General features: G+C 50.0%; 1 protein-coding gene across 1 annotated transcript; it reads left to right on the top strand.

The window, feature by feature from the left end:
• Positions 1-786: 786 nt before the first annotated feature.
• On the top strand, positions 787-19,676 carry kansl1l (KAT8 regulatory NSL complex subunit 1-like). Its single transcript, XM_084452094.1, has 15 exons — positions 787-883; positions 1,338-2,433; positions 6,183-6,324; positions 7,705-7,878; positions 9,306-9,424; positions 11,379-11,553; positions 13,366-13,534; positions 13,671-13,814; positions 15,323-15,475; positions 15,626-15,729; positions 16,159-16,280; positions 16,575-16,650; positions 16,895-17,007; positions 17,170-17,323; positions 18,923-19,676. The coding sequence occupies exons 2-15, from the start codon at positions 1,403-1,405 to the stop codon at positions 19,163-19,165; spliced, it is 2,919 nt and encodes a 972-aa protein (XP_084308220.1). The 5' UTR covers positions 787-883; positions 1,338-1,402; the 3' UTR covers positions 19,166-19,676.
• The last annotated feature ends 6,195 nt before the right edge of the window (positions 19,677-25,871 follow it).

The raw sequence follows: 25,871 nt of genomic DNA on the forward strand, positions 1-25,871 counted from the left end.
CAAGCTCATACTTTGTTTGAACCCAGTTACTTGACATGTTGATGTTGATGTTGACATCTCTCTCTCTCTCTTGATGTTGACATCTCTCTCTCTCTCTCTCTCTCTCTCTCTCTCTCTCTCTCTCTCTTGATGTTGACATCTCTCTCTCTCTCTCTCTCTCTCTCTCTTGATGTTGACATCTCTCTCTCTCTCTCTCTCTCTCTTTATGTGTATGCGTGTGTAACCAGCATTGATTGGATAAAAGAATAACAAAATAAAATAGAAGGAGCGATGGAAGGATGGATGATGAATAAAGCACTTATCTGTTATCGAGATTCCTCTTCCTGAAACATTTACGCTCGATCCTGATCGAGGTATTACCATACTGAATCTTATTGGCCCAAAAGAGAATAATTTGCATAGGCCCGCCCACAAAGTGTTCCGCCACGCCCCTACTGTAACAGCCCTTTAAGGTCGATCCTGCTCGAGGTATTACCATACGGAATCTTATTGGTCCAAAAGAGAATAATTTGCATAGGCTCGCCCACAAAGTGTTCCGCCACGCCCCTACTGTAACAGCCCTTTAAGCTCGATCCTGCTCGAGGTATTACCATACTGAATCTGATTGGCCCAAAAGAGAATAATTTGCATAGGGCTCGCCCACGTGGGTTCCGCCACGCCCCTTCTGTACCAGCCCTTTAAACCAGGACCAACAGACGTTCTGCTCGGCAGTTGGCCGTTAGAGCAGGGAAAGCACACTGAAGACTTCACTTTAACAAGCTATACCCTCACAAAACTAGCGTTTTTACTGATCTTGAAATTGTGCTGGTGTTTTTATTATCAATTAATAAAAGGCTTGTTGCAAAACCAGCGAGGATTTCTGCACGATTGTGTCGTTTTTCAGGTGAGTGGATGTGATGCGGATCCGTTGGGATCTTTTCAACGAACTTGAATCTGTGTCCGTTCCGGGTCCGTTCCGGGTCCGTTCTGGATCCGTTCTGGGTCCGTTCTGGGTCCGTTCTGGGTCCGTTCTGTGCACCTCTCTTGCTGTCAGACACTAAAAAGCACTAAATATGATTTATTTGTGTCTTGTCTTATTATCTTAAATGTGGGAGATAAACATGCTAACATGTACATCTAGGGTTTTTTTTTTTTAGTGAAGGTTGGAATCTAGGAATACTTTACCTAACAGTTATTTAAGCTAACAGCTATATTTTTTATTCCTTACTGAGTGTCACTCAATAACGTCCACCTAGCTTGCCAGCCATATTCTTCCATTTCAAAATGTTCACTTTATATTGCAACCTACTGTACCAATTGATTTCCATGCAGCTGATACATCTGGCTTTTATTTCAAGGGATCATCATTTCAGGTGCAGTTGATTGATCCACATTGAAGAGAGTCTGGCCCCCAGAAGAGGGAATGGCCCCAGCCCTGACCAAACTGACCAAAGACGGCCACGGGATCCACCTGTCCTCCCCTCCGGCTCTGACCTCCAGAAATATGGAGGCAGAAGGCACCATGCTCAGCATGGAGCTGGATCCCCAGTCGAAACTGATGGATGACAACTTTTCTCAGAAGGTGTGGCTCAACCTGTCCTCCTTGCCTTTCCTGGATACCTGCTGCTCCAAGAGTCTGTATGAGTTCCCCGACTCCCTCCTGACCCCTCTGCTGCAGGCCTCGGCTGGCCAGTATAAGACCGTGCTCCTCACCAACCCCGGCTCCCTGCTCAGCCTCCTGTCCCCCAACAAAACCCCAAAGGATTCCCAGGCAGCAGCCTATCCAGGTGCACAGGACATGTGTTTTGTCCCCTTCCCTGAACACAATAGCCAAGATGTGCCTCTGCAGCCTCAACACAGCGGACCAGATGGCTGTGATGTCCCTCGTTCTCCTCCACACTGCCAGGGTGAAACCGCGTCCCAGTACGGCTCTGCTTTGCCCACTCCCCCCGTGTCCAGGCGAGGTGAGGGGGTCCGCGGCGCTGACCGTGGCCCGGCTCGGGTGTGGGTAGCAGCCAGGGCTTCCGATCGGACTGTGACTGCCGTAGAGGCGAAGGGGTCGGGGGTGAGAGAACAGACCCGGTGGCATGTCTCCAGACAGGCTGCCCTGCTGGGGAGGGCAGGGAGGATCCAGAGGAGGCTCCAGATCCTGCTAGGGGAGCACAGCTCGCGCCACTGCGCTCTCCAGCTGGACGCTCTGAGAGACGAGCTGGGGCGGACTGGCGGCACAGAGACCCCCTCATCCCAGGTCCCCGCACCGGGCAGCAACACTCGCCGCCCACCCCTGCCAAATACCTCACCCCCATCGACCTCCACGGAGCTGCAGGAGTTTGTCCGCCGAGCCCAGGCAGTGCTGCGCGGGGTCCAGCAGGTCATCGACTCCGATGTCACAGAGAGCAGTTCAGACGAAGAGCCGGAGCCTCAAGAGCCATGGGGGGACCGACCTGTCCCAATGTGAGTATCTCGGAGGGGTCGTTGCCTCCCAGATCAGCTTTCTGCTAAAAGCTGACACCTGCAGCCTTGTTGGGGTCTGTTTCTCATTTAAAGGGGCTTGTTTTAAAGAACCCCCGCGTTTTCCTGGCTGCCACAGTGGGTTATTACAGCTTCATAAACAGCATTTGAATCGAAGCAGAGGTATGATTGAAGATCATATACTACACGTTTTCTGTGAGTCTGAGCCAGAGTGTAGAGCACAATAGCCTGCCTATCTGTTACCTTAAACTGAAATGAGCCTAAATGACATGCTGTTGCTGTCCGTTATTTGAGTCAAAACAAAGTTGTTTCCCTTCTCCCTACCTAACTAAGCTACGCCTACAGCCAAGAGGCCCTGAATTCCTCAAAGCCAGCCAAAGTTCTTTGACGTCAGTCTGAGTAGTTGATGTTTCATTTCAGATGAACAGGGGGATTCAATGACTTGAGTTTAATCCCTGCATAGTAGCCAGTGATTGAGAGGGGCACACTACAGATTCCATGACAGAAATGCCTGGGGGAGAGATGGAGGGAGAGAGAAAGACAGAAGGAAAGAGAGAGGGAGAAGGGAGGACGACAGCTGTGGAAAAACAGCCTCTATGTACTGTAAGTGTGTTTTACAGCTACGCCCACTCAGCGTAGGGCTGTTTCATTCGGACCCAGTCACCTCGGTGGACTGACTTGGTGGAGTTTTCCGTCCCCACAGCTGTGGAGACCAGTGACGTTTTCTCATGTTTATCTTCGCCTAATTTCTATCCGGTGGGTTAGTCTCTAGGTCTATAACAGCCCACACTGCAGATTCCTCCACAGTCCTCTCCTGCAGTCATAACAGACTTCCCTGGCTGCCTGGCTCTCCGTACCCAGAGGGAGGAAGTAAACACAGCCTTGCGTACCACCCAGTGCCCTGCCCTTCTCTGCCCCGCCCGCTCTCGTCATCCGTTCTAAATTAATGGAATGGCATTTTTATTTTTGCTCTCAGGTCCCATCTGTCTGGCAGGTGAGAGGGTAGGTCTGTCCTGTGTTGTTCACTTCCAAAGCTCCACTGTTCCACAATTCTGCTCTGTAGGCCTGTGGAAAATATCTAGCTCCACTTCTAGGCCACTTGCCTCAGCCATAGCAGCTCTCTTGAAAGGAGAAGTTGCATGACGTGTCTGGAGACACCTGTGGTGAAATGAACGTCGATAAGAAGGATTAGGGCTATGTGATTCGACGAGGAATGTGCCTATTCACAGCTCTAACCCTGAAAAAACAAGTTGCCAACTCTTCCACTCTGTCAGTTTCTCTCTGTCCATATCCTGTTGAGGCTCTGCTGTGCCCTACGAGTTCTAGGATGTCCTGGCTTCTCCTGGTAGCTTGTCTGGTGCCAGCAACACGTTGCCAGGTAACCAGACTTCCCTGGCCAGGAATGTTGGGACCGAGCGAGACGTAGCGTTTGTGTAGGGGGGGAGGGAGGGGGGAGGGAGGGAGGGGAGAGAGGATGGGATGTCTGCAGAGATTCCTGTGTCTGTCTAGTAAACTTGGGCATGCATGACAAAGGCAAGCCTGTTTATGAGGTCTTGGAACAGGACTGGAGGGGGGGGGGGGTCAGGGATGTGTGTGTGTGTGGGGGGGGGGGTTGTTTGGCTGTAGCAGATTTGTCTTTGTGTGGAGCGCCTGTCTCATGCTGAGTACCAAGGTCTACAATGGTCTCCTGGTGCCTGACAATAGAGAGGTTTTATGGCACGCACCTTCTTCAATAGGTCCTCTTCTGTGTGGAGAGTTTAGTGTACTGTAGGTCATTACCCTTTGGAGGGGATGGACATAGTTTGGTTTAAGCTTATTCAGTGAAAATGTCATGTACTGACACTGAATCCACTGGTAAGGATAAGCTTGTGTCAGTGAACTTTAACCCCTTTATGCCCGTCACTACCCCTCAGACTCCAGCAACTCTTGCTTTGGTCCACTGCCACTTTCCCATATGTTCATAATTTAGCATGGGAGTTCTTGTGGCAGGCTCGGCTAATTCCTGGAAAGTACAACAAGGGGAACACCCAGTTAACTAATGCCTGTGCAAGAGCAATAACAGTGTTTTAAATTGCAGATCTCACAGGCCTACTGTACATGCAGGCTGGCTTTTCCCAGAGCTGGGAGGGCAAGGACTTAGCTGGGTGGACTGGACTGTATCTAATACTGGGAGAGTCTTCCATAATATTTGACATGTTGAATCTTGAAAAGTGCAGTTTTAGAACTGTTGTATGTAAACCTGGTTTAAGAGTTTAGTAGTAAGTATAGGCAAGGCAAGGCAAGTTTATTTATATAGCACATTTCAGCCACAGGGCAATTCAAGGTGCTTTACATGAGACATTAAAAGCATTAAAACAAAAAGCAAGACATTATAGACATTTAAAACAAAAGGCAGGACAAATTAAAAGCATTAAAACAAAAACAAGTTTAGTGCCACTGCTCTTACCTGTAGAGTTGAGGGGGGCCAGGCTGCTGCTGTTGGGTGTGTGTTACACTAGGTGGGTGTGTGTCTGTGTGTGTGTGTGTGGGGGGGGGGGGGGTGCTGCTCCCTTCCGTATGTGTTCATCTTATCCCTGGAATTGTGTTGTCAGTCAGACAAGCCCCCAGGGTTGGAACTGGAGCAGGGGGAGGGGGAGGGGCAGGTAGTACCAGGCTCGGGCAGGTTGCTGTTTCTGGATAAGTAGTGCAGGGTGGGAGGAAGTCAGTCAGTCAGTCAGTCAGTCAGTCAGTCAGTCAGTCAGGTAGTCAGTCAGTCAGTCAGTCAGTCAGTCAGTCAGTCAGTCAGTCAGCCAGTCAGCCAGTCAGTCAGTCAGTCAGCCAGTCAGTCAGTCAGTCAGTCAGTCAGTCAGTCAGTCAGTCAGTCAGTCAGTCAGTCAGTCAGCCAGTCAGTAAGTAGCCCTCCCTTTTAGACCTGTGGGAGAATTGAGGACAGGTTTCATTATACCCAGTGACATGAGAGTAGATGCCTGCTGGCTGTGTTTTGTCTTTATTACTGTGCTGCAGTTATCATCTTAACCCATTAATTGTCCGATGACCAACAGTTTTGACGCCAAAACTATTATCTACAGGCCATTGTTTTTTCATGTTTTCTTGGTAAACTAAAAGAGACCCTTGTTTGAGAGGTAAAGCACATCTGTGACTCTCGTGTGTGCTGGTCCCTGACCGGACACCACAGATAACCTTTCCTGCTCTATTTGAAGTGGGGTATTCTTGGCATTTCCAAGGTCGCAGTTCACTGCCATGGCAACTACCCGGTAGAGCTACAGTACCAGCCGTTAGCAACCAGCTGTGCTAGAGGTACCAGGCTGGACCGACTCCATGGAAACCAGCTCACTGCTTGCAAATGATTTATATGTGGCCTAGTTTGCCATTTTACCTGCCTCAGCAAAATCTCTCCTCCTATAGTAGCCCCTCCCCCTTCGAACCCCTTAAAACAGCTGATTATGTTCACCAGCATCAATGTGCTCTCAAAATAGGTCACGCTAAGTTGTTGTTGTAGTAGCACAATCATTAGGTCCTGACTCAGGCTCGCTCAGTTTAGGGGCTGTGTTTGAGGCGATGTCAAATAAGCGCATAGCCTATCTGAGTAAACAAATCAGTCCAAATGCAAAACCACTAGAACGTGATATGGTAATCTCAGAATGGATCACATTAGGCCTGGCGTGTCCTTTTTTCCAATTTGTTTTTGAAGTGGCCTGTCTCTCTGTGTCCCCGCCTCCCCTCGGTGGCAGCAGGGCCGGGTGTGAGGGGAGGTGGCAGCAGGAGCGAGCGGAGGTGGGCAGCAGGTGGACCTGGCTCCAGCTGCGTGTAGCTGAGCTGGAAGGACGGATCCTACAGCTGGGAGACCTTCACCAGCAGATCTCCTCCACCAAGGTAACCGACCGGGACCCGCTGGATCCTGGGCCGAGGTCTCTCTTCTCCTCCCCTCGTCGTGTGTTCTGTGTTGAACATGTCGTCCACGGGTTGATTGGTAAAGTATATGGTCTTAGATGGCTGGTGTGCATACCTGCCCCAGGCTGCTGTATGATCCTGTCACGCTCTGGTGGGACCTGTCCCTGTCCCCCTGACCTGGTGTGACCTGTCCCTGTCCCCCTGACCTGGTGTGACCTGTCCCTGTCCCCCCCGACCCCCCGAAATCGCTGTGGGGGCTGTCGTGTGGTCGAGATGATTTTAACCAAGTTAAAGGTGATATAGAGGAAGTTTTTATAGATGAAAATTAACAACTCTAACAGGGCTCATGAGACAGTAATATTACGACTCCTGGTCACTCCTGACACAGAGGTATCGCATGGTACCCAAACCTCAGACATCTCGGACAGATAAACATTAATTATTTATGATAATGTATAATCAATATTTTTTTTAGGGGGGAAAGCAATAGCCTACTTTTATTCCACACCTTTCTAATAGATATGTGGATGTATTATATATATTTTTTAGAATAGAATAGAAAGAGAATTAATCAATGATTAATGAATCATTAATTAATGATCTGTCTACATAAAATGTTATCTATATCACCTTTAAGAATGAAATCTGATTGTTTTGTGACTGCCAGTTTAGACCGTGAAAAGACTCACAATGAGACACACATTCTAAAATGATCAGGCTTCGCTCTCTCTCATAGTCAAAGCTCTTCAATTCCCCAGGTTGAACTCTCTCATGGTCAGAGTTCTTTAAAGTTGCAGTCTGCGCACGTCTGCCCACCTCCCTTGTTCTCTGTAAAGCGCATTGTGTTGCCTCTGGGTATGAAATGCGCTATACAAATAAAGCTTTGATTGATTGATTTAAAGTTGCAGTAGGCAGTTTGTGATTTCATGTTAGACCTCCCTTCTGGCCTCCCTCCAAAGCCACACCTCCAAAGTGGGGGAAAGCAAATGACACTTGCTAGGCAGGTAGGTAGGCTGACAGGCAGGTAGGCAAAAAGTGCTTCTGAGCCAAACTCCCTACTGCACCTTTAATTCCATAGGTGTAACTCTTCCATGGTCAGGGTTCTCCCCAGGTCAGCTCTCTCATTGTCAGACCTCATCATCATGGTATGTCAGCTCCCAGCTTAAGAAAGCTTCACAAACAGTCATATTCAAGAGGCCCTGCCCTTTCCTAGGAGCTCAAAACAAGGGCTTACATTGATGAAGTGCGAACTGTGCCCAGCCAACCCTCCAGATGACTGAATCAAGCATGTCAAATGTGTCCTGACCTGCGTACGTGTGTGTTCGTGTGTGTGTGTGTGTGTGTGTGTGTGTGTGGGTTCAGGGGGGCGTGGTCCTGGCGGAGGCCCAGCCGTTGACTGACAGACAGATCCAGCAGACCCTGCTGACAGAGACAGCAGGTCTGACCTTTGCTGCGGGGGGAGGAGGAGACCCGCCCTCGGACACGGAGAACGAACCCAGCAGCCCTGCGCGCCTGCTCAGGAACATAGAGAGACAGGTACAGTACACTCTCTCTCTCTCTCTCTCTCTCTCTCTCTCTCTCTCTCTCTCCCACTCAATCTCTCCCCCTCTCTCTCTCTCTCTCTCTCTGTCTCTCTCTCTCTCTCTCTCTCTCTCTCTCTATGTCCGTCTCTCTCTCTCTCTCTCTCTCTCTCTCTCGCTCTCTCTCTCTCCCCCCCGCTCTGTCTCTGTCTCTCTCTCTCTCTCTCTCTCTCCCTCTCTCTCTCTCCCTCTCTCTCTCTCTCTCTGTCTCTCTCTCTCTCTCTCTCTCGTACTCTCTCTCGTTCTCTCTCTCTGTCTCTCTCTCTCTCTCTGTCTCTCTCTCTCTCTCTCTCTCTCTCGTACTCTCTCTCGTTCTCTCTCTCTGTCTCTCTCTCTCTCTCCCCCGCTCTCTGTCTCTCTCAATTCAATTCAGTTGCGGTGCTTTATTGGCTTGACATATTTCAAGTGCTGCCAAAGCAAATGAATGACGGTGAAAAGATAACAATACAAGAACCTCTCTCTCTCTCTCTTTCACACGCACACACTCGCACACACACACACACACACACACACACACACACACACACACACACACACACACACACACACACACACACACACACACACACACACACACACACACACACACACACACACACACACACACACACACACCCTCCGGAAGGCTTCTGCTGAATCTCTGTCCTAGCCAATCACTCTACAATATATAAAGATGTTGTTTAAAAGGTCTTGGTCGACCCTGGTTCACTGGTTTAAAATAGGATCAGGCCTCATTGTTGCTTCTCTTGGTAATCACACAGCTGCTGTTGCTAGGTCAGCTCCACTGTTGCTACTGTAGGTCAGCTTCGTTGCCTAATACCGGGCTCAGACTACAGGATTTTTGGGCCGATTTATCCCCGATTCACCCCTCCCGACAATCGGAGGAGAGATCTGGTCTGGAACGTTGGTCGGGGCCGATGATCAGTGTAAAACCCCTCACATTACAAGACAGATTATCTTGTAATGTGAGGGGTTTACAGATCCAATCTTATACCTCCCGATCGGCTCGCAGACCCATCGGGGCTGCCCCGATAATATCAAACATGTTTGATATTTAAGATTATTACGTCCCGACTTTACAAGTGAGACGGCGAGACCAGTGGTTCGTTGCTCCCTCGGGCACGATAAGATCCTGTAGTGTGTGCTGAGCCGTTATTTTCAAATCTGTGTGTGCTTGTTTGAGATGCGCAAGAAGAATATCTGTTTAGATTCTCCTTATGTGCGTGATGCAACCCGATTTCGAAATTGGTTAGGATTTTAAATATCCTGTAGTGTGAGCCCGGCATAAGACGGTTCCATTAGTAGGTCAGATATGGGTTGAAGTGGCCAGCGTAGGCCATTGTGACACGGTGTGTGTGTGTGACAGGTTGTCTGTTCCCACAGAGTGCCCAACTGACCCAGATCGTCAACAGCCTGATGCTCCCCCTCAACCTGTCGCCCTCCTCCTCTCCCGTTTCCAAAGACTACCGATGGAAGGGGCTGAACAAGAGGGTCTTCAGCAGGTACAGACACCCTGCAGCACCCTCTTCAACACCCAGACTTCCTAGACCACCCTCTCCAAGACCCAGACTGCCTAAACCACTCTCTCCAAGACCCAGACTGCCTAGACCACTCTCTCTTCAAGACCCAGACTGCCTAGACCACTCTCTCTTCAAGACCCAGACTGCCTAGACCACTCTCTCCAAGACCCAGACTGCCTAGACCACTCTCTCCAAGACCCAGACTGCCTAGACCACTCTCTCCAAGACCCAGACTGCCTAGACCACTCTCTCCAAGACCCAGACCATCACACCACTCTCTCCAAGACCCAGACTGCCTAGACCAATCTCTCCAAGACCCAGACTGCCTAGACCACCCTCTCCAAGACCCAGACTGCCTAGACCACTCTCTCCAAGACCCAGACTGCCTAGACCACCCTCTTCAACACCCAGACTGCCTAGACTACCCTCTTCAACACCCAGACTGCCTAGACCACTCTCTCCAAGACCCAGACTGCCTAGACCACCCTCTCCAAGACCCAGACTGACTAGACCACTCTCTCCAAGACCCAGACTGCCTAGACCACTCTCTCCAAGACCCAGACTGCCTAGACCACCCTCTTCAAGACCCAGACTGCCTAGACCACTCTCTCCAAGACCCAGACTGCCTAGACCACCCTCTCCAAGACCCAGACTGCCTGGACCACTCTCTCCAAGACCCAGACTGCCTAGACCACCCTCTTCGAGACCCAGACTGCCTAGACCACCCTCTTCAAAACCCAAACTGACTAGACCACCCTCTCCAAGACCCAGACTGCCTAGACCACTCTCTCCAAGACCCAGACTGCCTAGACCACCCTCTCCAAGACCCAGACTGCCTAGACCACTCTCTCCAAGACCCAGACCATCACACCACTCTCTCCAAGATGTTAGAATAACACATGCAGCAGCAGATAATCTATGACAACATGTCACCATTTGACGACTGTAATGAAGGAATCTTGAATCTGTTAAATACAATCTCCCTTGTAGTCATACTGTAGTAGCAATAGCACACAATAGACACATCAGACGATACAAAGAAAGAGACGTTGAACTGTCAATCAAACGCCACATCCAATAGCATCACTCACAGAAAGACTTAGGAATTTCAGCTTCCCGTTTTCAGACAGACAATTGCTTGTTACAAAGGACAAAATGCATCACAATAACGCATTGCTGAAATTCCTGGCAGCCCTTGGTATAGTTAACAGCCCTGTATAAGCAGGGGTTACTGGGTTCTTTGTGTGGTAGCAGTGGGCAGTAGTGCTGTTTATATTTCCATCGTTAGCCAGACAGCGTAGGGACGGCGGATTCCTCTGGAGTATTTTCGTCCGATGTCATGCGGATCTCATAAGTAGAGGTCAGGGAGGTTGGGACAGGAAGGTCCAGGGAGGATGTTGCTGCAATCTCACTGGAGAACCATTAAACATGGACACATACTTCCTCTAACCACGGAAAGATGCTGTAGATTTGCTTCCTCGCATCTGTAGATGACAGGGCTACTTTGAGGGTCGGGTCAGGCCGGGCCTGTTCACAAGCCGATAGTGTGTGTGTGTGTGTGTGTGTGTGTGCGTGTGTGTGTAGTCTCTGCTACAGCTCAGACACACACTCTCCTATTATAAGTCATCCTCTAGAGAGATCCAGCACACTGCTCCCCAGGGTTGAGACAAGCCAGGGAACAGTCCAGAACCTCAGCATCCGGGGAGGTTGACGTTGTTAGTTCAAGTCTCCCTTCCTGTTCCCTATTTGACTCTCAAGCTGTCCACGGAAGTACAGATTTGACTTTGACAAGTCTTTCCCTGAGGGTCTGGGGGGAGACTTTGCATATTTTGATTGGTGGGTAGTGTATGTGTGTGTGTGTGTTTGATGGTTGAGAGTGTGGAGATTTTGTTGTGTGTGTGTTTAGGCTGAGTGTGTGTTCCGTGCTCCTCCACAGCGGCCTGAGGGGCGAGGACTTGCTCCTCCACAGGGGGTCGAAGAGGAAGAGGGTGTGCCGCAGGAGACAGCTCCTCCAGGCCTCCTGCGTGTCTGCAAGGACACGCCCCCTGGTCACCTACCACAAACCCCGCCTCTTCACCATGAACGCACTCACCACTGTGCACGGCCAACAGGTAACATTACATTACAGTCATTTAGCTTCTATCCAAAGTGACTAACAATAATTGCATTTAACGTAGGAAAAGCCAGTGTACTACTACTTGCCAGAACTCACAAGTGCATCTTCTTTCGAAAACAAGTGACTAAGAGCATAATCTAGTGCTGAAGGCAAAGTGCAAGAATAGCAATCTAAACTACAATGGGTGCTAAAGAGCGAGGATCGTTGTAGTACTTCTTGAAGAGATGAGTTTTGTGCCTGTGATGAAAGATGGGCTGTCCTGAGGTCAGTGGGCAGTTTGTTCTACCACTGCGGGGCCAGGACAGAGAAGAGCCGTGGGCGTGCCGACTGACCGCAGGGGCCTTGGGGTGAAAGGGCATTCAGTTGCCCCGAGGTAGCAGAGCATATGGAGGAGGTATAGGGTTTGGAGGTAGGAGGGGGCTGTTCCTTTCATTGCTCTGTAGACTAGTGCCAAAGTTTTAAACTGTATGCGAGCCGCTACAGGGAGCCAGTGTAGGTAACCTCAATCTTAATACAATACAACCTAGCCTTAACCTACAGTAGACCTGGACCCCCTCTACAGTTTAGACCCCATACTGTAGCTTCACCTGCCCAGAGGACCAGAGGAAACAGGCCTATAGAAGGTCTTTACTCCGTCCAGCTTTCCCAGCCGGTATTAAAATCAGACGATGAAAAAAGTCTCCTCAACGAGTTCAAACGTGGAGCGTAGCCAAAAAGCTGGTCTGGCTAAAACGACGGCCCCATCAAACAGCTTGATATTTCACTCATACACAAGACATTTGAAAAGGACTAGTCTAAGTCTTGCGACACACAACGTCTGTGTACTCCACAAAGAACAATTAGACTTGAATCAAAGTCTTCCCAGGGAGCAGCTGGCGTATTAAAGCAGAGGGATTAATCGAGTTTTGTGGAAAAAGTGCAGCGTTTGTGTCATGGCTACCGTGTCCCTGGCTGTGTCATTCAGAGCCCAGTGTTCTAGTGTTCGGCAGAGGCCCAATTATCCCATTGTGTTTCTGTGAGGGCTTCTGAGCATGATTCTTAACGAGCGGGGGTCTTAACGAGGCACAGTGAAAACGGAGAGAGGGGCTGTGGTGCATGTGAATACCTGGGACCAGTCTACCCTGGTTGTCCTGTGCAGGCTGGAGCCAGAGCTTGATCCCAGAGGCCCAGTTTGGACTCTCAAAGTGCAAGACGAGCTGAAATTCTGTAAATTTATTCTAAGTAATATTGAAATTCTACAGACATGTCCTGGGTGCATGACATATAAAGCTAATGTGATGAGAGACAGAGAGAGAGCCAGAGAGAGAGAGAGAGAGCAAGAGAGAGAGAGAGAGAGAGAGAGAGAGAGAGAGAGATGTGCCAACTCCACTGAGGTAGGAAAGGGAGGAAGGAGAGAAGGAGATAAAAACCTTTAACGACTTAATTTGTTTACTTAGCGTGATTTACCCCAGCGCCAGCGCCAAATTGTATTCCTAATACACATGACAATAAATGTGAACTTGAACATGAACTTGAAACAACTCATGCACCTCTTAGACAAGACTTTGCTGTACACTCGTTCACCTAGCCCCCCCCTCCCCCCATCCTTTCTCAGGTTACTGGTTCAGAGAACATCTCTTTCTCACACACCTCTTTTATATCAGCGATGAGCCACAGGGGGGTTGATAAAGCCACAAGCGCCATAGAGGTTGGCAACTATCGTTCTTTGTCGAAAAGCATTGATGTCAGCCGCTGTATCAACTGCTGCTCCTTTCTTCTCTCTCCCCCTGCTCACACCCGCCCTACCCTGTCCTCCCCTCACCCCCAGGACCTGGACGCCTCCTGCTCTTCCTCCTACTCCTCCTCCTCCTCCTCCTGCCCCACCTGTGAGTCATGTGACCCCCTGGCCGTGTGCTCTGATCCCGCCTGCTCCGGCTATGCCCCGCCCTGTGGGAGGAGCCACAGCAGACCGCACCCCGCGCTGTCCCTCTGCTCAGGTAGGGATGTATGGGGTCTCGTCCCTAGCCAGGAGGGGACACCCACAGGTCCAGAGTTAGTGGACCTAAAACTAAAGATGGCGAGTGAGAATGAGAGCATTTGGAGCATGTCTGACTGACTGTCTCCTCCGCACAGACACCCCTCTGAGCCAGCACCTCCAGACCGCCCTGCTCAGAGAGGAGTGGGTCCAGAGACCCCTACCGGTCAAGACTGAGCCGTCCAGTCCGGTCCACTGCCACGGCTACAGGGGCTGGAGGCTCAGCTCCACACCGCTGCACAGTAAGGAACAGCTGACATACTCAACCCAGCCTAGACCTCACTCGAACCCTCTCTAGCATCTCCTCACAGTCCTGAAAAGATCCCCCCTCTCGTCTCATCCTCAGTGTTAATGACATATTCGCGGCCTCCCGGGGTGCCTGGTGTTGGGTGTGAGCCCCCCCCCCCCCTCTGAGGTTTGTGAGGCTGTGAGGCTCAGCTTTCCAGGGGGGCCGGTTTTCCCCGGGGGACTTTCCCACACGCTCTGACTCATCCCGTCCGATCACTGCTCCTCCGATACAACCCTCCCCCCCCTGCACCCCAACCCCCCCTGCTAGTTCTGAGCTCACTGCGCCGGCGCCCGGGTTAATTATCCCTCACCAGGAGAAGGGGGAGAGGGGAAATGTAGGTGGGAGGGGTGAGGAGAGGAGATTGGGGGACAGGAGGAAGATGGAGGACGGATAGGCTGGGAGCGAAGGAGGAGGTGGCAGAGGGGAGGGAGGAGAGGGGGAGCTGGCAGAGGAGAGAGGGGAATAATGAGAGTGGGGGGTGGTGGGGGGCGGGCACTGGTCCATGTCTGATGAGCAGAGCGCTGGAGCTCTAGGAGACGTAACTCACAACACAGATCTGTTGATTTTCTGTCGCCCTCAATGACCCCCCCGTGGCTAATGATTGAGCTAAAAACAACACGCACGCACGCAAGCGCACACACACGCACACACACACGCACACACACACACACACACACACACGCACACACACACACACACACACACACACACACAGCGGATACTTTCTGTTGTATGAGATGTCTTCCTTCTCCTATGTCTCTCTTTCACGATCCTTCTTTCTCTCTGTTTTGTCTCTCTCTGTCTCTCTCTCTCTCTTATTATTCCCTCTTGATTTCTCTCTCTGCCTTATTCTCTCTCTTTCTCCCCCTCTCTTTCTCCCCCTCTCTTTCTCCCCCTCCCTCACACACTCTCCTCACATCCCATAATGCCTCCTCTGGTCTCCCTCTCAGAGTCGTGCTGTGGGCTTCATTGCCAGCTGTCAGGCTGTTGTCCCGTGCGCCTGTGGGGAGGAAAGACAGCCTACTGTCTGAGGAGAGGAGAGGGGAGAAGGAGGAGGAGGAGGAGGAGGAGGGGGGAGGGTGTGTTGTGACAGGGGGGGAGCCGCAGGTATTGTCCCTGCTTATCTGTCTCTGGCAGACTGGCCGTGCCAGCTGCGATCCAGCGCCACTCGGCCCTACGGAGCGCCACGGCCTCGTATCCACGCCCACGCCACGCCCACCCGGCCCACACGCCGTCTGCTCCCTGCGCAGCGTATACCTGCACTCAGACAAAGAGCTCCATTGTGCACGGGGAGCTGTGAGAAGTCACCTGTCTAATGTGACCGGGCTGATAGTTAAGGATTAGGATGGTGTGTGCTGTTACACTTTAACCAAGCCTCGTAATCCTCCGGAGGTGGGGGGGGGGGGGGGGGGGTGTGTCCCTAACGTCTTAACCGCGTGTTTTCCGCGCCCCTTCCCACAGGCCGCTCTCACGGACGAAAGCACCGCGGGAGGCGCTGGAGGGGCGTGGCCAGGGGCGTGTCACCGGTAAAGTGGGCAGGCCCTCCCCGGACGCCATACGGGAGAGCCTGTCGAGGGGGGAGGAAGAGGAGACACGCCCACAGGATGATGGAAGGTGTGTGTGTGTGTGTGTGTGTGTGTGTGTGTGTGTGTGTGTGTGTGTGTGTGTGTGTGTGTGTGTGTGTGTGTGTGCGCGCGTCTCAGCCACATACAGCGCTACAGACCTGTGCACTAACTACCCTGTGTTTCCTGTGATGAACTCCAGATGAGGAGGACTTCCTGTGTGAGCTGTCGTCCCCGGAGGACAGCTCAGAGGAGGGGCTAGAGGGGACCTACACACCTCCGGCCTCGTACCCACGCAAGCCCCAGGTATTACTGCCCACTGGTGTGACCTGGCCAGACTCTGACATGTCAACCGTCTTTAAGCATCGACGTAGAGTAGACTGATAACTTTTTCAGTGTGGATGTTGAGGATCGATGGTGGTGGTCGTCCTCCATGTTTAGCTCCGTCATTTCACACGTTTGGCCAGCTAGCAGAGAGCTGTTGACCAGAGTTGTTGAATTGCTGCTTCCCTCGTTATTCTTTTGTCTTAATAATTCGTTGGTACTGTAGTCATTTACAGCAACAATGTGTATTTATTTCAAGAAAAAAATAAAGTTCAGTCGAGAGGCTTCAAATGACTTCCTCGTTCGGCCATGTGGGAACACGCTGATTGAGAGAGGTGTCCGGTAGGAATACACATTAGGACGGGACTGTTAGCGGCCTGGTTAACCTCCAGCATGACTGTGTTACTTCAGGGGCCGATCCGCAGACGTCAGGGAGAGAGTATCTACAACATAGACAACATTGTCATCCCCATGTCCCTGGCTGCCACCACCAAGTTGGAGAAGCTTCAGTACAAAGACATCATCACACCAAGGTACTTTGTGACTAGAACTAGAACTACTAAGGTGTTTTCGTTTATTAGGTTGTCCCTGTAGGGGGAAGCTTTTAAAAAGGTAAATATTTCACCAAGAAAAGGTTCCAGCTAGAACCATTTCACAAATGGGTTCTACCAGGAACCGATCAAGTGTTTACCCTACCACAGGAACCCTTTTAGAACCATTTTTTTCAGAGTGTAGGAATGGACTCTGCTTAAGCTATACTAGCCAGCCATCCCTGCCGTTGGCCAAAATGGGCCAAAATCCTTTTTCTAAGAGGCGTGTCTCTGCAGCTGGAGACTGGTTGACGTTCCACCCCTGGGGGAGAGGGAGGGAGAGGAAGAGGTGGAGGAAGACGAAGAGCAGGAGGTATGGAGGGGTCCTTCATTTGCACAATGGCTGTCCTCGCAAGCAGACAGATCTCACATATCAGTCTCTTCCTTAGGAAATGCATCACGAATGACCCTTGTGTGTGTGTGTGTGTGTCTGTGTGTGTGTGTGTGTGTGTGTGTGTCTGTGTGTGTGTGAGCCTGTGTGTGCGTGTGTGTGTGTGTGTGTGTGTGTGTCTGTGTCTGTGTGTGTGTGTGTGTGTGTGTGTCTCTGTGTTTCTCAGGTGGAGCTCCTGTGTGATGATGCGTTCTCCCAGAGGCACCTGGGGTGCGAGCAGAGAGAAAAGCTGCGCTGGGCCTTCTGGGAAAGGAGCAGGCGACACCGACACGCCACCAGGTAGGCTCGCCAGATCCCGTACCGGCACCGCGCCCGCCGACCACAAACGAGAACCACTCAGTCCAATCAACATGAACAGCATAGAGAGAGTTACTGCTCCCAAGGTTTGCTAGCCCCGCCCCCTTCCCCCCCCACCCATGGGGCTGCTCGTTTGCCCCCCAGGTCTGTCGGCAGGAGCCTGGACACCAGCGACGGGGCGGGAGGATCATCCTGGGACTGCGGCGTCCGGAGCGACTTGACCCCGCCTCCGCCCGACTGGAGCTGCGGCCTACCGGAGACGGACGCGGAGGGAGGCGCGCGGGAGGAGGAGCTTGTGGTGAGGGCAGACAAATGGCCGCCGCCGTCCGCACCCTCCCCCCAGCGGCGTGACGCGTAAACACCGTCGTCTGACAGGCTGAGTGAATATCAGCGGGGGGAAGATCAGACCGTAGCTTTGCATACCTGATGAGGGGGGTTGTGGGTAGAGCAGTCCTTCGAAGAGCCCTTAAGCCTAGACAGATGCGGGGTGGGTAATTCTGGGCTGATTGGAGTGGGCTCTGATTGGATGAGTCATCAAGCTGCAGGCTTTTGTGGGCGGGAAGCCAATCAAGACTCGGTAAGAGGGATGAAATACACAATGAAATACACAATATACATAACAAATATAACGATTAATTATGAGAAGGGAATTGAAAGGTACTGTATGCTCAGACTCAGGGATGTTTCCTCTTTAGCAGCACTCTAGTCTCGACTAGGCTCTACTATTATCCTGTCTCTACTGGGCTCTACTATTATCCTGTCTCTACTGGGCTCTACTATTATCCTGTCTCTACTGGGCTCTACTATTATCCTGTCTCTACTATGATCTACTATTATCCTGTCTCTACTATGATCTACTATTATCCTGTCTCTACTGGGCTCTACTATTATCCTGTCTCTACTGGGCTCTACTATTATCCTGTCTCTACTGGGCTCTACTATTATCCTGTCTCTACTATGATCTACTATTATCCTGTCTCTACTATGATCTACTATTATCCTGTCTCTACTGGGCTCTACTATTATCCTGTCTCTACTGGGCTCTACTATTATCCTGTCTCTACTATGATCTACTATTATCCTGTCTCTACTATGATCTACTATTATCCTGTCTCTACTATGATCTACTATTATCCTGTCTCTACTATGATCTACTATTATCCTGTCTCTACTGGGCTCTACTATTATCCTGTCTCTACTATGATCTCACTGTAAGTGATAGTGGCATTACTGGGGCACACTAGAGCTATTTATACCTGTGTGTGTGGAGCTGCCCAGCCCTGTCATCTCACAGGTGTGTCTGTGCATGTGAGTGTGTGTGTGTGAGTGTGAATGTGTGTGTGTGTGTGCGCGTGTTGGATCTTGTTGATGACTCTCCAAGGTGTACATTATAGTGTGGGTGTGAAGGTCACCTCTCTCTCTCTCTCTCTCTCTCTCTCACACACACACACACACACACACACACACACACACACACACACACACACACACACACACACACACACACACACACTCATTCTGATATTAGGATGATTAAGTTGTGTTTAATAGTCTCCCTCAGCGGGAGCATGAGGCTAGAGTATCAGGGAGGAATGTCATGTTCCTAAAAATGAACGTGGATTCATTGTTCAGTCCAGTACTTGGTGACTGAATGGGTTTTCTCAGCCCAGAGGCATTTCTGACCGCTGGGCTCCCCTTCATGTATGTTACACACATGTGGAATAGTATAACACCAGTGTGTTGGTGTGTTGTAAACATCTGTGTGTCTGTTTGTGTGTGTGTGTGTGTGTGCGTGTGTGTGTGTGTGTGTGTGTGTGTGTGCGTGTGTGTGTGTGTGTGCCTGTGTGTGTGTGTGTGTGCGTGCGTGTGTGCGTGTGTGTGTTCTCTTCCCGTGCAGCCTCAGGCTCCGTGGGAGCAGCGTGCGTTTCCTCTGGGCGAGGATGAGGAGGAGGCTCTGTGCTGTGATGAAGAGGGGCAGCCGGGGGGCGGGTCCCGCTGGCCAGAGGGGGACAGGACGGGGGCGGAGTGGAGCAGCGCCCACGACAGCAGCAGCAGCAGCTCTGTTCCCTTCCGCCTGTCCTCCTCCGTGAGCACAGCACCACCTACTGGACACGAGGGTGAATCACACCCCAGAGGCTGAGAACAGAGTCACCTGGGAAGGGAGACTGGCTCAGACACGCTCTGTGAGAACCAAAGAACTCTCAACTCCCTCTTCTCTCAGCTGTTTTATCAGAGCGGTATCTTCGTCATTCCCAAAACTCGATGCGTTTTATTTGTATAAATTATCCTGGGGCCTATTTATTATTTTATTGAAAACATTGTGAAATGTTTAAAATACCTCTGTATTTTATGGTGCTGAGAACCTAGTTTGTATGTATATTAGAAAGCAATGTGTCCTAGCACCTAGCCAATGGTAGCCTCAGGTCAAACTGTGTATAGTTCTTATAATATTTTCTGTTGAAAGTACTCTGAGAATGTGAAGTCTTAATATATTGTAATACTGTCAAAGAATCTATATGTGTCTAGATCTTTAGTTTTACACCAGCTATACTTTTTGTTGAAAGTTAGTATTTTTTGTTACGGGATGCTTTTATGAAGATATAACAGGTGAACCATTTCAATCCTTTTTATTAGTTGATGCACTGCTGATAAATAAAACCATCCGTTCATGTCACATTACCTGTTGTTGTCATCTACGATGAACACAAGGGGGCACTGTTGTCCTCTGCATGTAATTTGTAATTTTAAGGGGATATATAATTTGGTCAAGTGTTTGCGGATGAGTGTTACAGTGGGCATGAACGCATCATATTGTGAATATCCTATATCCTATGAATATAGATCAATTGATTCATTACATTTCATTAATTAGATAGATACCACTTGGAGGGTCAACATGTCACACTCTTTTGGATTCCACATCTCTATTAACAGAAAGCCCCCATTTAAATTAACAGAAATACCCCATTTGGTACCATTCAGGCAACCTAGATGATCTGGTGCTTTAGGCGTGTCTGTTTATAGCCCACCTGTTCATTACAGGAGGATGGGTTAGGGTTAGTTCATCCATCCTCATGTTCCATCATCATGGCTAATTGCAGGCAAGTAACGGTCAAGGTTATGTTCTCCATCTAAAGGTGGCTAGGTGTGTGTGTGTGTGTGTGTGTGTGTGTGTGTAAGAGAGAGAGAGAGAATGTGTTTGTGTATGTATTGGGGTATTGGTCGGTCCTGATATTAATCAATCATAAAACACCATCCCTCCGTTAGCCTTGTGATGATGATGATGATATTATGATTAATAATAATAATAATACATTACATTTATATTGCGCCTTTCTAAAGACCCAAGGACGCTAGACTGGCCAGGAATGCCTCAGACATGAATGTACCATCAGCTCTCTCCCAACACACTGGAGAAGTTGTTTTTTTCACCTGTCAGGGAAGCTTTGTTTAGGTTTGTGAAACATTTGTGGATAATATATACCACACTGAAAGTCACAAGCCCTTGCCTATGACAGGACATGTGTTCATTTAATCATCTCAATGTAATTCGGCAGGCCTGCTAGGAGATTGAGGACTGATTGAGCCTGTTTTGCAGAGAATGCCAATGAACAGTGTTTTCCCCGCATAAGGCTAGATACAATATCAAGCTTTCTCAGTGCCTCCAATAATTAGTCTAAATTCACTTGACCGTAGTAAATTTGGTAGCGCTCCTGTTTAAATATTTACGGTATTGTGAGAAGAGGGAGGGGCTGGGGGCCTCTAGTTCTAGTCTATCATTGCGCTGCGATACGGACTTCTATTGCGAAGCGACTGCACAGAACAGGTAGGAGACATTATATATTTATATAAACGTGGCCATAATGTAGCCTAGGGGGAAAGCGGTCGGAAATGTTTGCATTGCTTGGTCCTAATATCAGCACATCAAAAAATGAATATTGTTTTATATATGAAGTTAGGACTGTAAGTTTGTAATTTTCACGGTTCGTGGCGCGCTAACCTGATTCGCCCATTGATGGAGAGAAGGGACGCATTGTTCGTTGCCAATTTATCGCCTATTTTCGGATGTCCAGTTTTAATGCCAGAAACAATCTCATATTATCCTGTGTAAGTGTGTTGATAGGGTGTTTGATAAAAAAAAAAAAAAAAAAAAAATCATTTAAAGCTTGCTTAGCCCACATTAGATCAATTGGCCCGCTATAGGCCATATTGCATCAAACACTAATCCATAGCTGGTCATAGAGGAAAAGTCAATCGGTTATCGATTGCGTATCAGACATGATTTGACGCCTATCGGTTTTCCAGGCACTGCGGGGAGATGGCTGTGGTGCCACCCGCGTCTGCAGTGGGCAGGTGATTGGACGCGTTTATAGGTCCAGCACTTATGGTGCTGAAACAGCGGCTATCCCGTTGACACGTCGCAGCTGATGTAGACTCCCCCGGTCCCCTATAATGCTACTGTGTGTTCATATAGCCTTCATTTGTTTGAACTTTTTGAAATCGTTATGTTTTTTATTCGATTACATTAGAATGAATTCGGATGAGTCTCTGCCTGCTTGTCTTCATACCCCCATCTCTCTCTCTCTCTCTCTCTCTCTCTCTCTCTCACTCTCTCTCTCTCACACACGCACACACACACACACACACACACACAGTCTCAGAGATGCTGAGTCATTACGTCGCTTTTTTTTTGGTGCTATTTACTGTAAATGCTTGGGGATGACATCATCTGCATCATTTACAGTCTGATGTCATGAACCCGTATACTGCACGTCATCACCACGACATTCCACAGACTGGCGCTTTCATACCAGCGAATGGGCTCTGCAGGTCACAGGTGTTGTTATGTTCTGATGTTAGTGTACTGTAACCATAGCTAACTAGGACAGTGCCCGTCTGTTTGCATTAACCGAGGGAGTCATTGAGCAGTGGTGGTCAGTATTGGCCTTCTGAGAGCTCAGAGATCTTTGGGAAGGGGGCCATGCATGTTACAAGGCCAGGCATCTCTTGTTTTGGCTCGGAACCTGCCCTTTTTTGGTTTATGGATGTGCATGTGTCACTCTGTCATGTCACATCACAGCCACAACACAGCGGCCCCGCTAAGTCCTATCAGGTGAACAACCTTGAGAGACTCCGGCCTCGACGCTAAAGCGGTATTGAGTAGAGACTCGCTGCTCTCCAATCTAATCACATTTGCCTGATACTGACGGTATCGATTTCCCGGTGTGGTGTCCGCTGGTTACGCTCCGGCGGCTAAGTGCCCCATGCGTCGGCCTTTGAAGGCCGGAGGGATTGAGTCATTTTGTTGTCGAGGCCGTCCGTCCGGGGAGAGACATATTAGGGGGACAGTTCAACCTCGAGTCTGTCACAGGGGCCGATCACAGGAACTGTCACTCGTCCGCCTCAGTAACGCCGGGCTCACACGACAGGATATTTAAAATCCTGACCGATTTCGAAATTGGGTTGCATCACGCACATAAGAAGAATCTTATCAGATGTTCTTCTCGTGAATCTAAAATATGCACACACAACCAGATTTGAAAATAACGTCTCATCACACACTACAGGATCTTATCGTGCTTATCGGGAGCAATAAACCACTGGACTCTCTGTCTCGCTTGTAAAGTAGTGACATAATAATCTTAAATATCAAACATGTTTGATATTATCGGGGCCGCCCCGATGGGTCTGCGAGCCGATCAGGAGGTTTAAGATTGGATCGGTAAACCCCTCACATTACAAGATCATCTGGGCCGAACATGGAACGTTCTAGACCAGATTTCTCCGATTGCCGGGAGGGCTGAATCGGGGGGTAAATCGGCTCCAAAATTCTGTAGTGTATCTAAGCCCTTTGTGTCCTTGGGTGTCCTGCTACCAGATCCTCAGTCTCAGTTTCCTAGAGGCTGGGGTTACGGACACATACCAGAGGAGGCTGGGGCTGGGGCTGAGGCAGGGTCTGGAGCTGAGGCTTGAGGCTGGGGGTTGAGGATGAGGCTTGAGGCAGGGGGCTGGGACTGGAGCTGGGGGTTGAGGATGAGTCTTGGGCTGGGGCTTGAGGCTGGGGGCTGGGACTGGAGCTGGGGGTTGAGGATGAGTCTTGGGCTGGGGCTTGAGGCTGGGGGCTGAGGCTGGGGGCTAAGGCAGGGGCTGGGGTGTAACCATGCACACGGTCAATGTGTGGTCGCACGTTTCTGATCTCCACACTAGTAGCCTGTATACAGTACTTGGTGAAGACAGCCGGCCATCACAAGTGACCAGTGATAATGCATGTAACGGATTAGGTTGGTTACACAGTCAAATAGTCAAATAAATGTGATGGGTAGAGCTGCAGGGGTTGTAGTGTACAGTATGGCAGCCCAAGTGGGCTGTCCGGCGACTTTGGTGTCTGACATTGATTTACACGTACTGTCTGCAACTAGTGCCAATGCAGATGGATGCTTAGTGTGTGTGTTTGTGTTTGTGTGTGTGTGTGTGTGTGTGTGTGAGTGGGTGGGTGCCTATGTGTGCATCTGTATTTGTGTGTGTGTGCGCATGTACCTGTTTGCGTGCGTGCGTGTGTGTGTGAGTGGATGCCTGTGTGTGCATCTGTATTTGTGTGTGTGTGTGTGTGTGTGTGCGCATGTGCCTGTTTGTGTGTGTGTATGTGCGTGTGTGTGTGTGTGTGTGTTTGTGTGTGTGTGTGTGTGTATGTATGTATGTGTGTGTGTGTGTGTGTGTGTGTGTGTGTGTTTGCACATATACCTGTGCGTGTGTGTGTGTGTGTATCTGCGTGCAGGCTGTTTTAGGGGAAGAGGTCCCTGGGTGTGTGAGGGACTGGGGGTGCTGTTTTAGGGGAAGAGGTCCCTGGGTGTGTGAGGGACTGGGGGTGCTGTTTTAGGGGAAGAGGTCCCTGGGTGTGTGAGGGACTGGGGGTGCTGTTTTAGGGGGACAGGTCCCTGGGTGTGTGAGGGACTGGGGGTGCTGTTTTAGGGGGACAGGTCCCTGGGTGTGTGAGGGACTGGGGGTGCTGTTTTAGGGGGAGAGGTCCCTGGGTGTGTGAGGGGCTGGGGGTGCTGTTTTAGGGGGACAGGTCCCTGGGTGTGTGAGGGACTGGGGGTGCTGTTTTAGGGGAGAGGTCCCTGGGTGTGTGAGGGACTGGGGGTGCTGTTTTAGGGGAGAGGTCCCTGGGTGTGTGAGGGACTGGGGGTGCTGTTTTAGGGGAGAGGTCCCTGGGTGTGTGAGGGACTGGGGGTGATGTTTTAGGGGAAGAGGTCCCTGGGTGTGTGAGGGACTGGGGGGGCGGAGCAACAACACAATGACTTCAGTGTTCTCAGCTGGCGGAGAGGAAAACAGGTCACTTCTTACCCAGGGTGCCGTGCGGGCTGACTGACTGGATGGCTTGATTCCACACATGAAATCTGGTGTCCATCTCAGTCCTCCATTTTGATTTCACTTTCTGAAATAGCCTTGTTTTGTAGGGATAGCCTTCGGTATGTAAACCCTCCTATCTCTTTGTCTATGGACCTACCTCTCTTAAGGTGTATATGGCTTCATATGCGCAATTTGCAGATGTCCAACAATGGATGCAGCAAAAGTAAAGCACACCCTAGCTGACCCAATCTCCCAACGGTACTATTATGATAGTTTGAAGAGCGGGTCTTACAGTAAGAAAGAGTATATTAGAGGAGAAGAGCTAGAGGCATGTTATAGAGTGTAAAGCAGCCTGTGTGTGTGTTTGTGTGTGTGTGTGTGTGTGTGCATGTACCAGATCCATTCATGACCCCATAAATCAACCAATGTGTGAGTGATCGATATGGAGCTGGGCTAACCATCGGTCATTCAGTAGTCCTCCGAGATACAGTAAAGCCCCACTGTACCGTAGATGATAACTGACTCCACCAGACGTCCCTATATGCATACAGCTCAGTAGGACGAGCAATGTGTCTCTCCTCTGAGCTGCAAGGACCATAATCTAGTTTAGGGGTGGGTCCAATTCATCGATTAATCGTTCATGACGGTCAAAGTCGATTTTTGGTCACTAATCGATTTTGGGCAAATTGTGGTAATTAATTTTCATTCAAATAAACACGTCCTTTAAATAATATTTCAATTGAACTGAACTAATGTCATGCATCATCCATTCTGTAGCGCTATATTGATTGTAATGGGGGCTAAATTACAGGCTGGTTTATAGACTGGCCTAGGATGGGTTATAGTCAAGGCTAAAATGGGTTACAGACTAGGCTAGATTGGGTTATAGACTGGGCTAGATTGGGTTATAGACTGGGCTAGGCTGGGTTATAGACTGGGCTAGGCTGGGTTATAGACTTGGCTAGGCTGGGTTTTAGACTGGGCTAGATTGGGTTATAGACTGGGCTAGATTGGGTTATAGACTGGGCTAGGCTGGGTTATAGACTGGGCTAGGCTGGGTTATAGACTTGGCTAGGCTGGGTTATAGACTGGGCTAGGCTGGGTTAAAGACTGGGCTAGATTGGGTTATAGACTGGGCTAGGCTGGGTTATAGACTGGGCTAGGCTGGGTTATAGACCGGCTAGGCTGTGTTATAGACTGGGCTAGGCTGGGTTATAGACTGGGCTAGGCTGGGTTATAGACTTGGCTAGGCTGGGTTAGATAATGGCAGCAGGTCATATCAGTGATGCAGCAGTCCAGCCCTAATCTAGGCCCGGACACTCCAGTCCACTCTCCCACTAGCAGACACAGCCTCAGTACCCTGACGTAATGCCCTGTGTGTGTGTGTGTGTGTGTGTGTGTGTGTGTGTGTGTGTGTGCGTGTGTGTGTGTGTGTGTGTGCCTTTGCCTCTGCTTGTGCATATGCTTGTTTCTATGAGTGTGTGTGTGTGTGTGTG

The sequence above is a fragment of the Borostomias antarcticus genome (assembly GCF_949987555.1).
Source record: "Borostomias antarcticus genome assembly, chromosome: 17".
In the NCBI taxonomy this organism is placed as follows: Eukaryota; Metazoa; Chordata; class Actinopteri; order Stomiiformes; family Stomiidae; genus Borostomias; species Borostomias antarcticus.

Coding starts and splice junctions, on each gene's coding strand:
- kansl1l (XM_084452094.1), top strand. CDS start 1,403: ATGGCCCCAGCCCTGACCAAACTGACCAAAGACGGCCACGGGATCCAC. Junction 11,554..13,365: donor CCACTGTGCACGGCCAACAG/GTAACATTACAT, acceptor CCTCACCCCCAG/GACCTGGACGCCTCCTGCTC. Junction 17,324..18,922: donor CGCGGGAGGAGGAGCTTGTG/GTGAGGGCAGAC, acceptor CTTCCCGTGCAG/CCTCAGGCTCCGTGGGAGCA.